Consider the following 12,899-nt stretch of genomic DNA (forward strand, 5'->3'; position numbering starts at 1 on the left):
AGGCCAGCACTGCACCCACTGTGCCATCAGGGCTCCTTCTGGGTACCACAGCAAGCAGAAGTGAGAAAAATGCAAGTCTTACCATTGATAAATATATAGATGGCCGATTCTGTTCTCGTCTTCTTTGAAGCAGGTTTAGACAAATACTTGCAGCTGTAAAAGCCAGTGTGTTCCGGCTGCGCCGCGGTCAAGGTCAAAGTGCTGCAGAACTGGCTACCATTCCGCCCACAGGCTGACTTGGTGATGCTCAGCTTTTTACTTTCCTTATTCACTGTGTCCGGCAGAGACCACGAATGGGCAGCCTCTCCCCTGTGACCACAGAGAAGAAAACAAAATACAGTCAGAGCTGGGGACCAGGGCTCCACATAAGTTCCTAAATATTCATCCCATTATTGTTGGCTGCCGTTGACTCAGCCCCCAACTGCGGCAACCCCATGGACAGCGGAATGAAATGTGACCCGGCCCTACGCTGTCCTCATGATCAGTTGTCGATCAGACTGCTGCTATGATTCACAGAGTTTCCACTGGCTCATTTTCAAAAGCAGAGCAGCAGGCCTTCCTTCCTCATCCATCTTGGTCTGGAATGAACAAATCCCCTGTCATCCAGTTGATTCCAACTCATAATGACCTGGTGCAGTGCTGTAGGATAAGCATTGCTAACCAAAAGGTTCAAACTCACAAGCCACTCCTCGGAAACCCTAAACAGGGTCGCTATGAGTTGGAACTGACTCAACAGCACTTAACAACGAACAACGACAACAATCCTAGGACACACAGTAGAACTGACCCACGAGGTTTCCGAGGCTGTAAATCCTTTACGGAAGCAGACAGCCTCATCTTTCTCCCTTGGTGTAACTGGTGGAGTCAAACCAAACCTCCTTTCAGTTAGCAGACCACCGTGTCACCATTGTGTCATTGAGTGTCACCACGGTGTCACCGCGTGTCACCACTGTGTCATCTCATGTCACCACATGTCACCACGTGTCACCACTGTCACCACTGTGTCACCAGAGGTCATTTAGTATGGGAGATCCTCATCCTAGCAACATGCAAACCTCCAGTGACAAACAGGTGGAACATCCACTGAACCCGGTCTCCCGCATGACAGGTAAGAGTTCTATCAAGGAGTCATCACCGCCTTCATTGCTTTCATTAGGAAATGCTAATCCTGGTATGACCATCTCTCCCTTTACAGACAAGCAACACGTTCAGGAAACGCTTCTAAACTGCACTCAGAGTAAAGACGCAAAAATAGTTGGGCAATCCTTTCCACTTGCCCTTGAGGAAACTCATCTCAACCCACACCCTGGCATTTCACCCTCAGTCCATGGAGAAGGATATCGTGTTTGGTAAGGTGGAGGGTCAGAAAAAAAGAGGAAGACACCCAACGAGATGGATTGGCCAAGTGGCAGAATCAATGGACTCAAGTGTGGCAACAGTAGTGAGGTTGGCCCAGGATCAGGCAGTGTTTCGTTCTGCTGTGCATAAGGTCGCTATGGGTCGGTACCGACTCAATGGCACCTAACAACAACAACTGAAGCGGGAGACACACAGTTTGCGTTTTTCAGTTCGCAGGGACTGCTGAAGTTGCCGCTACCTCACTTCTGGAGAACGGGTTCATCTTGCAAACTTAACAAACCATTATCCCTAAACCAACACAATTGCTCACCTGCACTTCAGGTACAGCGTCTGGCCTGCTTGCATGGTGTGCTGGACACCCTTGAGACTCAGTTCAGGACGTTTCCATTTTGAACCTGAACTAGATCCTAAAAAGCAAAAATTCAAAATAGATTATTTGAAAATAAATCTCTTATTATTTTTTAAATGTCAATTTTCATTTACCTCATATGCTTGCTAAAGCTGGACAATGAATAAGAAAGACCAGAGAAGAATTGATCGATGTATTTGGATTGTGGTGTTGGCAAAGAAAACTGAAAATTCAATAGACTGCCAAGAGAACAAATCAATCCGTCTTGGAAGTGCTGCCAGAATGCTTCTTGGAAGCCAGGATTGTGAGACTTGGTCTCATGTGCTTTGGGACATGTTATCAGGAGGGACCGATCTCTGGAAAAGGACATCATGTTTGGTAGGGTGGGCTATCAGCAAAAAAGTAGACCCCAACGAGATGGACTCACACAATGACCGCAACAATGAGCTCAAATATGACAATAATTGTGAGGATGGCGCAGGGCCAGACAGAGTTTCAGTCTGTTGTACGTAGGGCTACTCTGAGATGGAACAAACTCGACACCTGACTTCGACAACATCTTTCTATAAAGGTGAGAGACTCACATATGCAAAGAGACACATCCAACACAGAGTTCTTCCCTTTGCTCCCGAGTTTTTCTAGTCAAACTTGGCTAACAAGTATTTACATGACCCTTTATACCAAGTGACCACAAAAAAAAAAAAAAAATCCATTTATCTAGAATGTGAATAGAGTCCTACATGGTTCAAAATGTAATCATATTAAGACTATGAAGTAATTTATTAAAAACAGTCCGGATTAAACATGTTGTCGGGTGCTATGACATCCATTCTAACTCATGTGACAGAACAGAACTATCCCCACACAGTTTTTCCTAAGTTGTGGCTCTGTGGTTTAATGTGCCAGACTGCAAAGCTGTTTGAAATACAAGATTGGTGGTTCAAGCTCACCAGCTGCTCCTTGGAAACCCTGTACAGGGTCGCTATGGGTCGGAATTGACTCAACGGCACTCAACAACAATTTTTACAGTAGCAGATTGCCAGGTCTTTATACCGTGGAGCCACTGAATAGGTTCAAACTGCCAACTTTTCAGTCAGCAGCTGAGCACTTAACCATTGCACCATAAAAACTCTCAGCATTAAACATCAGCATCATTCAAAACATATTCTGGATCCATTTCTACCAGTCTGGCTCATCTGGGTCTATAGATCTGTCTAACCATTTTTATTAATCAGAAAGCGTGGACATTTTACTGGATTCAGCTCAGTCATTCCTGAAACCACAGTATTTTCAGTGATTCGCTTCTCTTACTGAACTCGTTTCCTCATTTGTAAAGCTATTTATAGAACCACCACATGCTGAACCAAAGTCCATTCTTAAGCCATTTGGGTTGTCTTACATCATCTATCTGTTCCCTCTAGAACGATATGGTGAGAAGGGAAGAACTCTCCCACTCTTCTGTGGCATGTGACAAAAACTATGTGAGTGCTTTAAGATCTATCAATCTCCATCCATCATGGTGACAAACCGGATGACCCTGGACAAGTCACTTCTCTCTACAGCTCAGTTCTCTTAATCTGAACAAAGAGAGATTGCAGTAGATGGTTTTAGACCTCTGATCTACCATTCCTGATCCTTCTGGTCCCGCACTGCATAAGACCACTCACAGTCTTTAATACCCTCATTGACCAATCAGGATAAATCTTAATAAGACTGCTTTCTTATCCCTCAGTCTTCCCCTTCTTCCTAGCCTTCCTCCTCTTCCTACTACTGTTCTACTGTTGTTGCTGCATGATGTCATAGCAGCCCCATGTGACACAGGGGTTTCTAGGCTGTCCTGGGGTGGTGCTGTAGGTAAGCACGGGATTGTTGAACTACAAGGTCAGCGGTTCAAATCCACCAGTTGCTCCTGGGAAACCCTATATAGTGTCGCTATGAGTTGGAATCGACTCCATGGCATTAAGGCATGTTGGATAGGAGATGTTTCTCCTGGTCCCTGCTGACCCTTTGGTTAGTAGCCCAGCACTTAACCGCTGCATCACCAGGCTGACTCATGGCGCCCCCATGTGTGTCAAAGCAGAATTGCAGTCTGCAGCGTTTTCAGTGACTGACTATTTTTTTAAAGCAGTTCACCAGGCCTTTCTTCCAAGGTTCTTCTGGAAGAATCTGAATTCCCAACCTTCCAGTTATCTTCTGAATGTGTTAGTAACTATTGATACCACTCAGGGACCCCACTGTACCGAGACAATTCCTTTAAAATTATGCCCTCTATGCCTTTTTCTCGGCATACCCATTTCTGTCCCGATTGAGTGGTTAAAAAACACTGCAAATGAAAAGAAGGAAGAGGCTTATTGGAAAGTTTGGGGGGGGGGGGGACTACTAAGAAAAATATTTTGCTGAATATTTAGTCACCACTGACATAATTAGCTAATTTTGCATCTGAATAAGGAAGCTAGATAAAAGTCATGGATTAAAACAAAGGGAAAGAGAAGAGTAAGGAAACTGTCCTTCCAAGTCACCTGACCCTTTAAGTGCGGCACGCCTTTTCAGTTAATGGGAAGCCAGAATCTCATAAAAAATTAACAGAGGTGCCAAGACTACTTTCTCAGGAAAACTAATTTGGGTAACTTGGGGGTGGGAGGATCAAATATTTATTCCTCAGCTGCTTTGAAATCATGCTATGAGACCTTAAAATATTTCAAATATTTCTTTGAGGCAATTTAATATCCACACCCCTATCTGAATAATGGAGCCCTGGTGTGGAGCTGTGGGTTAATGCGCCAGACTGCATAGCTGTTTGAACTGCAAGGTCAGCGAGCAGTTCAAGCTCACCAGCTGCTCTTCGGAAACCCTATACAGGGTCGCTATGGGTCGGAATCGACTCAATGGCACGTCACAACAACGACATCTGAATAATGATTCAATGAACAGAAGACTAGTTTCTGAGTATCAGAGACATTTGACACTTTTCTCATCTTGTTATTGTTGGGTACCATGGAGCCAGTTCTGATTCATGTTGACCGCTGACAGGCCCTGCTTCATAGGGTTTCCTAGGCGGTCTTCTGTATAGGGGAGCCCTGCTGGCACAGTGGGTTAAGCTTGGGCTGCAAATCCAAAGGTTTGAACCCATCAGCAGCTCCTCAGGGGACAGCCTATTACTTCTGTAAAGAAGGGTTGTTGTTGTTGTTGTTGTTAAGTGCCGTGGAGTCGGTTCTGACTCATAGCGACCCTGTACAGGGTTTCTGAGGCTATAAATCTTTATGGGAGTAGAAAGCCTCATCTTTCTCCCCCAGAACAGCTGGTAGTTTTGAACTGCTGACCTTGAGGTTCGCAGACTGATTCGTAACCACTTGCTACCTGGGGACCGTTTTTCTGCCAAAATTTCTAACATCATTCACAGGCCATACAAAATTATCAACTTAAAAAATTAGCATGCTCTGTTTGGTCAAACAGTTAATTAATTTACCCCAAATGTGATGGCTATGGGTCGGAACCGACTCGATGGCACTTAACAAATGTGTTGGTACTGTGAGATACAGCACTGCATCGCAAGGTCAGCGGTTCAAACTCACCAGCTGCTCCTTGGAAGTCCTATACAGGGTCGCTATAAGTCAGAACCAACTCAAGACACTTAACAAGGACAATGTGATGGCTGGAATAGCGGTTGCCTTGGCAGGGACTGAGTTGCAGTTCCACTCTCTCCTATGAGGCAGAATCTACTTGAAGGCGGTGGGCTAATCTTCATGGAAACAGATCCCCAGGTGGTTCTACCACAGAGCTTACATCTTTCTGTTAGAAATCTTTCAGTTTAGCATAGTGATTATGAATCTGACTGCTAACCTCAAGGTTGGCAGTTCGAAACTACCAGCTGTTCCGTAGGAGACAGATGAGGCTTTCTGCTCCCATAAAGATTTGCAGCCTCAGAAACCCTGTACAGGGTCACTATGAATCGGAACCAACTTCATGGTACTTAACAACAATAACATAGAAACAAAGTCTTCGGGTTCAGGTCTCTGAGTCACAGTATCTGCTTCAATAATAAAGCCACAGGAACCTTCTGGAACTGCTACAACTTAACAATGATTCCCCCACTCCGATGGAGATCAAAACTTTCCACTCTTTTAGACACTGTCAGCTAGAAATCTGGGTGAAAAGAATTAGTCTGTCCCCCTCCCCAATGAACTAGGTGATCCGTGAGTTACTGTTTCCATCAAAGCAACGATGATGGGGGCGGGGAGGGGGCAGTTCACACAGATGTCCCCGTATAAAAAAAACCAGCATTAACACAAGACACCAGGAGAAAACTCAACTCAGACATGAACATGGGCTTTATCACGCACTCCTTTGTTAGAAAACTGAGTAAGGTCAGGAAGGGTGGGCAAACAGCCTTCAAAACCCAACACGTGACCACTGATGGCTTACTGAATGCTAACATATCATATTGTTCTCGTCTGAACCATATTTTCATTATTGTTTTCTTGTTCTGGATGTGGGTAGAGAGAGGTTGGAACTTTCTGACTCTTGGGCAAACATTCCTGTCTCCCCACTTGCTAAACTTCAGGTAGAAAGTCTGCTCTAAAATGCCATTCTAGCCTTCCCCCACTTTCAATTCATCAGGCAAAATGCAATACACTGAGATCTGCCTTTCAGTAAGTGAATTTCCAAGTGAAATATGGGCTTATTTTGCCACTCAATGATGGAGGTTCTTTAGCCCAAGTTCTTCAGTGCTACCTCGACATAACTAAGAAGTGAACTCGGAATAGAAGTCGTTAAGAACCAGAAAGCCGATGTAAAGGCCAATTAGAAGTATCTGTAAAAACTTTGCTGTTTTGATTGATTTAGGTACAAATGGTATTCTTACTAGTTTACTGTAGCTTCAAGACTAGCCCCCTTGTCTGTCATCTTAGTACAAGTTGTCACTTCTGGACGTTACTATCATGAAATCACAGGGGTTTTCTCGGGAAGAGAGGGGCCTGATTCAAATACAAAGCACAAAACAGCTCCGGTGTTGTGTAGAGTTAGAGTTTCCAGTGTAGCTATTAACAAGCTTGGTGGAGACCACTTTGAGCATCAGATTCCTCATCTATTTTATGGAGAAGGATGGTTTTAAATTTTTATCACCCTTTCCAGTCTAAAAAGTCTATGATTCTGACATCTCAGGAATTAAATACAATGTATAAAGTGAAATAATCACATTTTGAAAATATTTAAAACCAATGAGCCAAATGACCCAATTCAAAAATGGGCAAGGGATTTGAATAAGCATTTCTCCAAAGAGGATTAAAAAAAAATGGCTGGCGCTGTGGGTTAATACGTCAGACTGCAAAGTCTGTTTGAACCACAAGGTCGGCAGTTCAAGCTCACCAGCTGCTCCTTGGAGACCCTATACAGGGTCGCTCTGGGTTGGAATCGACTGGACAGAACTTAACAACAACAATAAACACATGGAAAGGTGCTCAACATCATTAGCCACCAAAGACATTCAAATGAGATTCCATTTTACACTTAGGTGGCTCTGTAGGATAAGCACTAGACTGGTAACCAACTGCAGTTCTAAGGTTGGCAGTTCAAACCCACCAGTCGCTCTTGGAAACCCTAGGTAGAGTCACTATGAGTTGGAACTTATTCAGCAGCTAAGGAGAAGCCCTGGAGGCTTAGTTGTTAAAGTGCTCACAACCATTAGCTATAAGGCTCGAACCCTCCAGCCACTGGGAGGACGGGGAGAGGGAGAGAAAGATGAGGCAGTCTGCTTCCATAAAGGTTGTTGTTGTTGTTGTTGTGAAGCGCTGTTGAGTCGGTTCTGCCTCATAGTGACCCTATATAGGGTTTCCAAGGAATGGCTGGTGGGTTTGAACTGCCAACCTTGCAGATGAATCTGAATTTGCAGTCCAGCACATTAATCCACAGCACCACACCAGGTTCACAATCCAGAGCTAATCTTACAGCATCACACCAGGAGTCCGTAAAGATTGTGGTTGTTGTTATGTGTCATGGACTCGGTTCCGACCCATAGCGACCCTGTACAGGGTTTCCGAGGCTATAAATCTTTACGGGAGCAGAAAGCCTCATCTCTCTCCCACGAAACAGCTGGTAGTTTCGAACTGCTGACCTTAAGGTTCGCAGCCTCATTTGTAACCACTACATAAGGGGCTGTCCTATAGGGTTGCTATGAGTTGGACATTTTTTAAGGATAGGTGAAATCAAGATGAAGAAAGGCACTGTTGGTGAGGGTGTGGAGAGATTGGGGCCATCGTGGACATTGGGAGTAACCAAAACTGAACCACGTCTACTACCATTAAGTCCAACTCTATATAGGGTTTCTGACACTGTAAATCTTTATGTGAGCAGACAGCCTCATCTTTGAACTGCCGATCTTGCAGTTAGCGACCCAATGCCTAACCCATCTAGGTTCCTTACATCAAAGGTACTATTGTAAAAATGTTTTAGTCACTTTGGAAAACAGTTTAGCACTCCCTCAGCTAGAATTGGTGTTGTGGTTAAGTGCCATTGAGTTGGTTCTAACCCATAGTGACCCTGTATAGGGTTTCCAAGGAGAGGCTGGTGCACTTGAACTGCTGACCTTGCAGATCAATCTGAATTTGCAGTTCAGCACATTAACCTAGAGCACCACACTCTAGTTAAAAGTTACCATTCATGAATTCAACAATTCCCTTCCTGGAATTTACTCCGGAGAACTAAATATCTGTGCACACACACACACACACACACACACAGACTGTCACAGCAGTATCATTCACAAATAATCAAAAAGGGGAAAGAACACATGTGTCCAACAACCAACAAATGAGTAAGCAAAACGCAGTCTGTCCATACAGTGGACAAAAGTACTGATTCCTGCTACAACCCGAATGAACCTTGAAAACACTGCTATTGTTGTTATAAGTGCCGTCGACTTGGTTCTGACTCATAGTGACTCTGTACTGGTGGGTTTGAACTGTGGTTCGAAGTCCAATGCTGCTCCCACCTCACCACATCAGGAGATTTTGGAAACATTATGCTGAGTTTTGAAAGAGATCAGTCCCGAAAGACCACAGAACCAGAGAGATGGAAAGTAGCTTAGTGGCTTCCAGGGACTATGAGGAAGGAGGGGGAACTGCTGAAGGGTACAGATGTTCTTTCTGGCATGATGTAGCATCCTGAAATTCAATAGTAATGATGGTTGCGGTGCCTTGTGAGTCTGCTAACAACCACTGAATTCTATACTTCTACACTTGTTAGCTGCTGTTAGGTTGGTTCCAATGCATAATGACCCCACGTACGCCACTGTGCCAATCCATCTTGTTAAGGGTCTTCCTCTTTGGGGATGACCCTCCAACTTTACGGCGCATGCCATCCTTCTCCAGAGACTGGTCCTATGGATCCCAAATGGTCTCAGTCAGGCTGTTACAAAAGGAAACTTGTAACTACAGCTTTCACGGGGTTAAGGTCAATGCTGAGAAAGTCACTGATTTGAACTTGGTGGTCACACACACATGAGGAAGCGGGACTTCAAAACATTTGTGGGGGGAAAAATGGAACTGAGAGACAATACAAACTATGTCCACAAACTTTCTGAAGCCCCCGTGGATTATCCCACCAGGATTAAGCTTCAAGCTGAAGCTTCAGAAAACTGAGTTTTGAGGAACGACTTGGCGTCACGTGTGGCAGCATCATTTGGTACTTGGAGACTTTAGGAAATGATTGGCAATACACTGGCTGTTCCCCCTAAATCACAATCTTTTCAGATCAATTGCGTATCCATCGTAAATCACTTCTGGTTGCATATTTCCAATTTTAACCATTTAAATTGGCGTTTTCACAGATGGAGTGAAACATTGACTACAGTTCTGTGGAAAAATCTTCTGGTGTTTCCTTTCATCTTAAAAAACTCAGTTACTAGTTTCTAATTTATGTGTTTTTAACAAAGTTTTGGATGTGAGATTTACTTCAGATGAGATGCATCTGTCTTTGATTTTGCATGCTAGGTTTCCAACAGAACATAATCCTACATGAGAAATTACCTCTTTATCCAAATAGAAATCTCTGAGTATCATATTTCTAAAATTTGAGCTTAAGATCATGAGTGTTTTGTGAAGGTTGTACGAGGTTAATGAAATACAATTCATAATAAAAAGAGTGTTCACTAAAAATGTAGTTTATTAATTGGGCTTAATTCAGGCCAAATTGCGGAATCCTTTTTGGCTGGTGGCAAGGATAGGAGACAGATGAAGATGTAGTTACAGGAGTCCTGGCGTGGCACTGTGGATTAAGCACTGGACTACAAGGCCGGTTTGAATCACAAGGTCAGTGATTTGAAATCCAGCAGCCGCTCCTCGGTAACCCTACACAGGGTTGCTATGAGTTGGAACCGACTCGATGGCCCTTAACAGCAACAACAGAGAAGCCAAAGTGTCAGAAATTAAAAGAATTTTTGTTTGAGATGCCAGTTCTGGTACTTGATAAAAAAATTCAATCTTGACCTTCACCTCTGTGTCATACGCATATGAGTGTATTTATCAAATCATATGAAGTGTAGGTTAGAATGCCCTGTCTTGCGTAGAATTTCTGCACTCAGTGAAAAGCCTAAATCCAGAGCTAAGTCTTCCAGAGGAGCCCTGGTGGCACAGGGGGTTAAGTGTTGGACTGCTAACAAAAAATGTCAGTGGTTCAAACCCACTAGCCTTTCTTTGGAAACCCTATAAAGGGTCGCTATGGGTCAGAACCAACACTAAGGCACGTAACAACAACAGCAACAACATGGCTGCCAATGGAGTCCTGGTGTGGTACTGTAGGACAAGTACTGGACTGCTGACCACAGGGTGGCAGTTCAAACTTGTGCTTACCTTCCCACTTGGGAAAGGGCTCTCTTTGTTATGTGTACAAGGTGCCATTCATCTGGTGGGAGGTCTTGAGTGGTTATCTTTTGAGATATAAAAGGAGCATATTAAACAACAGAGCTGGGGGAGAGATGTGTGGTTCCACAGGATAAACACTAGACTGTGAACCACAAGGTTGGCGGTTCAAACCCACCAGCTGCTCCTTGGAAACCCACTTGATGGCACTTAATAATAACTGTGGTTCTAATTAACCCCCTTTGGCAATGGGGCTTTCTCTGTTCCATTAACAAGGTAGCATTCACAGGGAGGAGGTCTTCATCTGATCTATTTTGAGATAGGAACAGATTCCAGGGCTGGGGGAAAGATAGACTGGATATCACATAAAGATCACCAGGGAATCAAGCCACTGCCAGAAGCTGAGGAGAGACAAGACCCTCCCCCAGGGCCAATAGAGAAAGAAAGCCTTCCCTTAATGCCCTAACCAACTAACCCACAGTGGTTGAGTTGATTCTGGTTCATAGCCCAAACCCTACAGGACTGGATCCATAGATTTCCAAGACTATAAATCTTTATAGAAGGAGACTGTTGTTTTTTCCCCGTGAGGTGACCGGTGGGTTTGAACCACCGACCCTGTAGTTACCAGTTCAATGTTTATCCCATGTTGCTACCAGGGGTCCTTAGAGCTGGTGCCCTGAATTTGAACTTCTAGCCTCCTAAACTGTGAGAAAATAAAATTTGGTTTCTAAAAGCCTCCCACTTGTGGTCATGTTGTTATAGCAGCCGAAGAGAATTAACACGTTGGTCTTCAATGTTAAAGAAGCTGCTAGCTACTGTCCTCATGTGTGCATTTCATGTGTGAGAATGTCTAATCCCAGGGCCTGCTCTTTTCCTTTAGGTCTTGAAAGTCTGTGAAAGGCGCGATTTCGCCACACAGAACCTACCCAGTGACTCACTGGGACTTCTGCTATTTGAGATCATCCCCAAAAACAAACCTTCTGATCTTAATTCCTGAACACAAAATGCCAAGTAATCGTTTGTAAAGTGTTTGTGTTTCCGAATCCAGAGGCCATAACAGAAATTCAGAAATTTGATAAGTGCTCAACACCAATAAATAGCCACTGTATTTACTCACAGCTAGGTTCATTAGAATCATTGGGTTGTAAGCTCTTGTAGATTTCCTATTTTAAGTATTGTCCAGCAAAACCCAGGAACAGTTTTGGCAGTAATTGGCCCAAAATACACCCCACTGTTAGATACCAAATTGGCCAATGTCTAAAATCATTAGACCATGGACTGTCTTCATATCATCTGCACATGGATGGTTAACTTTTACATTTAACCTACACCCTGAAGTCATTTTCCTCTTAAACCTCCTAAAAGTTACTTAGAAAGAGAGCAAGGTCTGTGTGGGTTTAGATGTTTACCAGGAGGAAGGCTAACCCTAATGACATCAACATTCCTACCGTCACTATTTACAAGGGGAGCGTGGCTTCAGTGTAATTCTTGAAGTTTCCATGACACTGTCTTCTCAGAGGGGTCAGGGTGTAACAAGGCACACTCATTTATCACTGTGCCTGTCACCAGAAGCCTACCCTCCCAGTGACCTAAACCCAGCCACAACTTCTTTTCATGTGACATTCGAGTTAATGAAGGCTGGGCAGTGAGAAATCTCCTGCCGACCTGGAGTTACCTTTTCCCCTCAGATTTTCTACTCCCACACCATTGCTTTCTTATTGAATGAGTTCAAAACCCACCGCCACAGAGTTGTCTAACCACATGTCATTTCAATTGACCGTACAATGCCAGGGGAGTTCTCTGGAGCAAGGGTCAAAAGCTGCTTTACAGGGGATAAGACTTAACTCGAAAAGTATTTGGCCAACAGTCTGGTAGACCTTCATCAGGTCGTGCAGTGGGAGAGGACAGAGCAAACGATCTCTGTATCATAAAAATGCCGAGGAAGGTGGGCCTGCCTCTGTTTTCTCCATCAACATCAGGAAACTCTGTCACTGGAAACATACTCCCTACTGGCCTAAATTCTCATCCAGGGCTACTTTAGAGGATTGTGGGGGGACTGACCCCGCTGCCATCTGTCTGTCTGTCTGTCTTCTAGAATGGGCCGCAATCACCAACAATAGATGTCCAAACTGACTCACATGTTATTTCAGATCAAAATAGACAAGCTCAGTTTAGATCCAAAAAAAGACAAAAACAGATTTCCAGTAGAAGAGGGCTTACAAACGTTAATGGGAAAACAACAACAAAAACCTCATCAGTCTTTCAATCCCGTTTTTCCACGAACATTTTAAAGGTTCCGCATAGAAGTGCAACTTTAGCAAACACACGCATACTATATG

General features: G+C 44.0%; 1 protein-coding gene across 1 annotated transcript in view; it reads right to left on the bottom strand.

The window, feature by feature from the left end:
* FLT1 (fms-related tyrosine kinase 1) overlaps positions 1 to 4,723 on the bottom strand; it is a 183,446-nt gene extending 178,723 nt beyond the window's left edge. Inside the window, exons 1-3 of the mRNA XM_006832043.1 lie at positions 4,702 to 4,723; positions 1,670 to 1,766; positions 83 to 309 (exon numbers count right to left, since the gene is read on the bottom strand). Coding sequence (XP_006832106.1) covers positions 83 to 309; positions 1,670 to 1,766; positions 4,702 to 4,723 — 346 coding nt within the window. The remainder of the gene's footprint in view (positions 1 to 82; positions 310 to 1,669; positions 1,767 to 4,701) is intronic.
* Between the last annotated feature and the right edge of the window lie 8,176 nt (positions 4,724 to 12,899).

Source organism: Chrysochloris asiatica, unplaced genomic scaffold, assembly GCF_000296735.1.
Source record: "Chrysochloris asiatica unplaced genomic scaffold, ChrAsi1.0 scaffold00005, whole genome shotgun sequence".
Lineage (NCBI taxonomy): Eukaryota > Metazoa > Chordata > Mammalia > Afrosoricida > Chrysochloridae > Chrysochloris > Chrysochloris asiatica.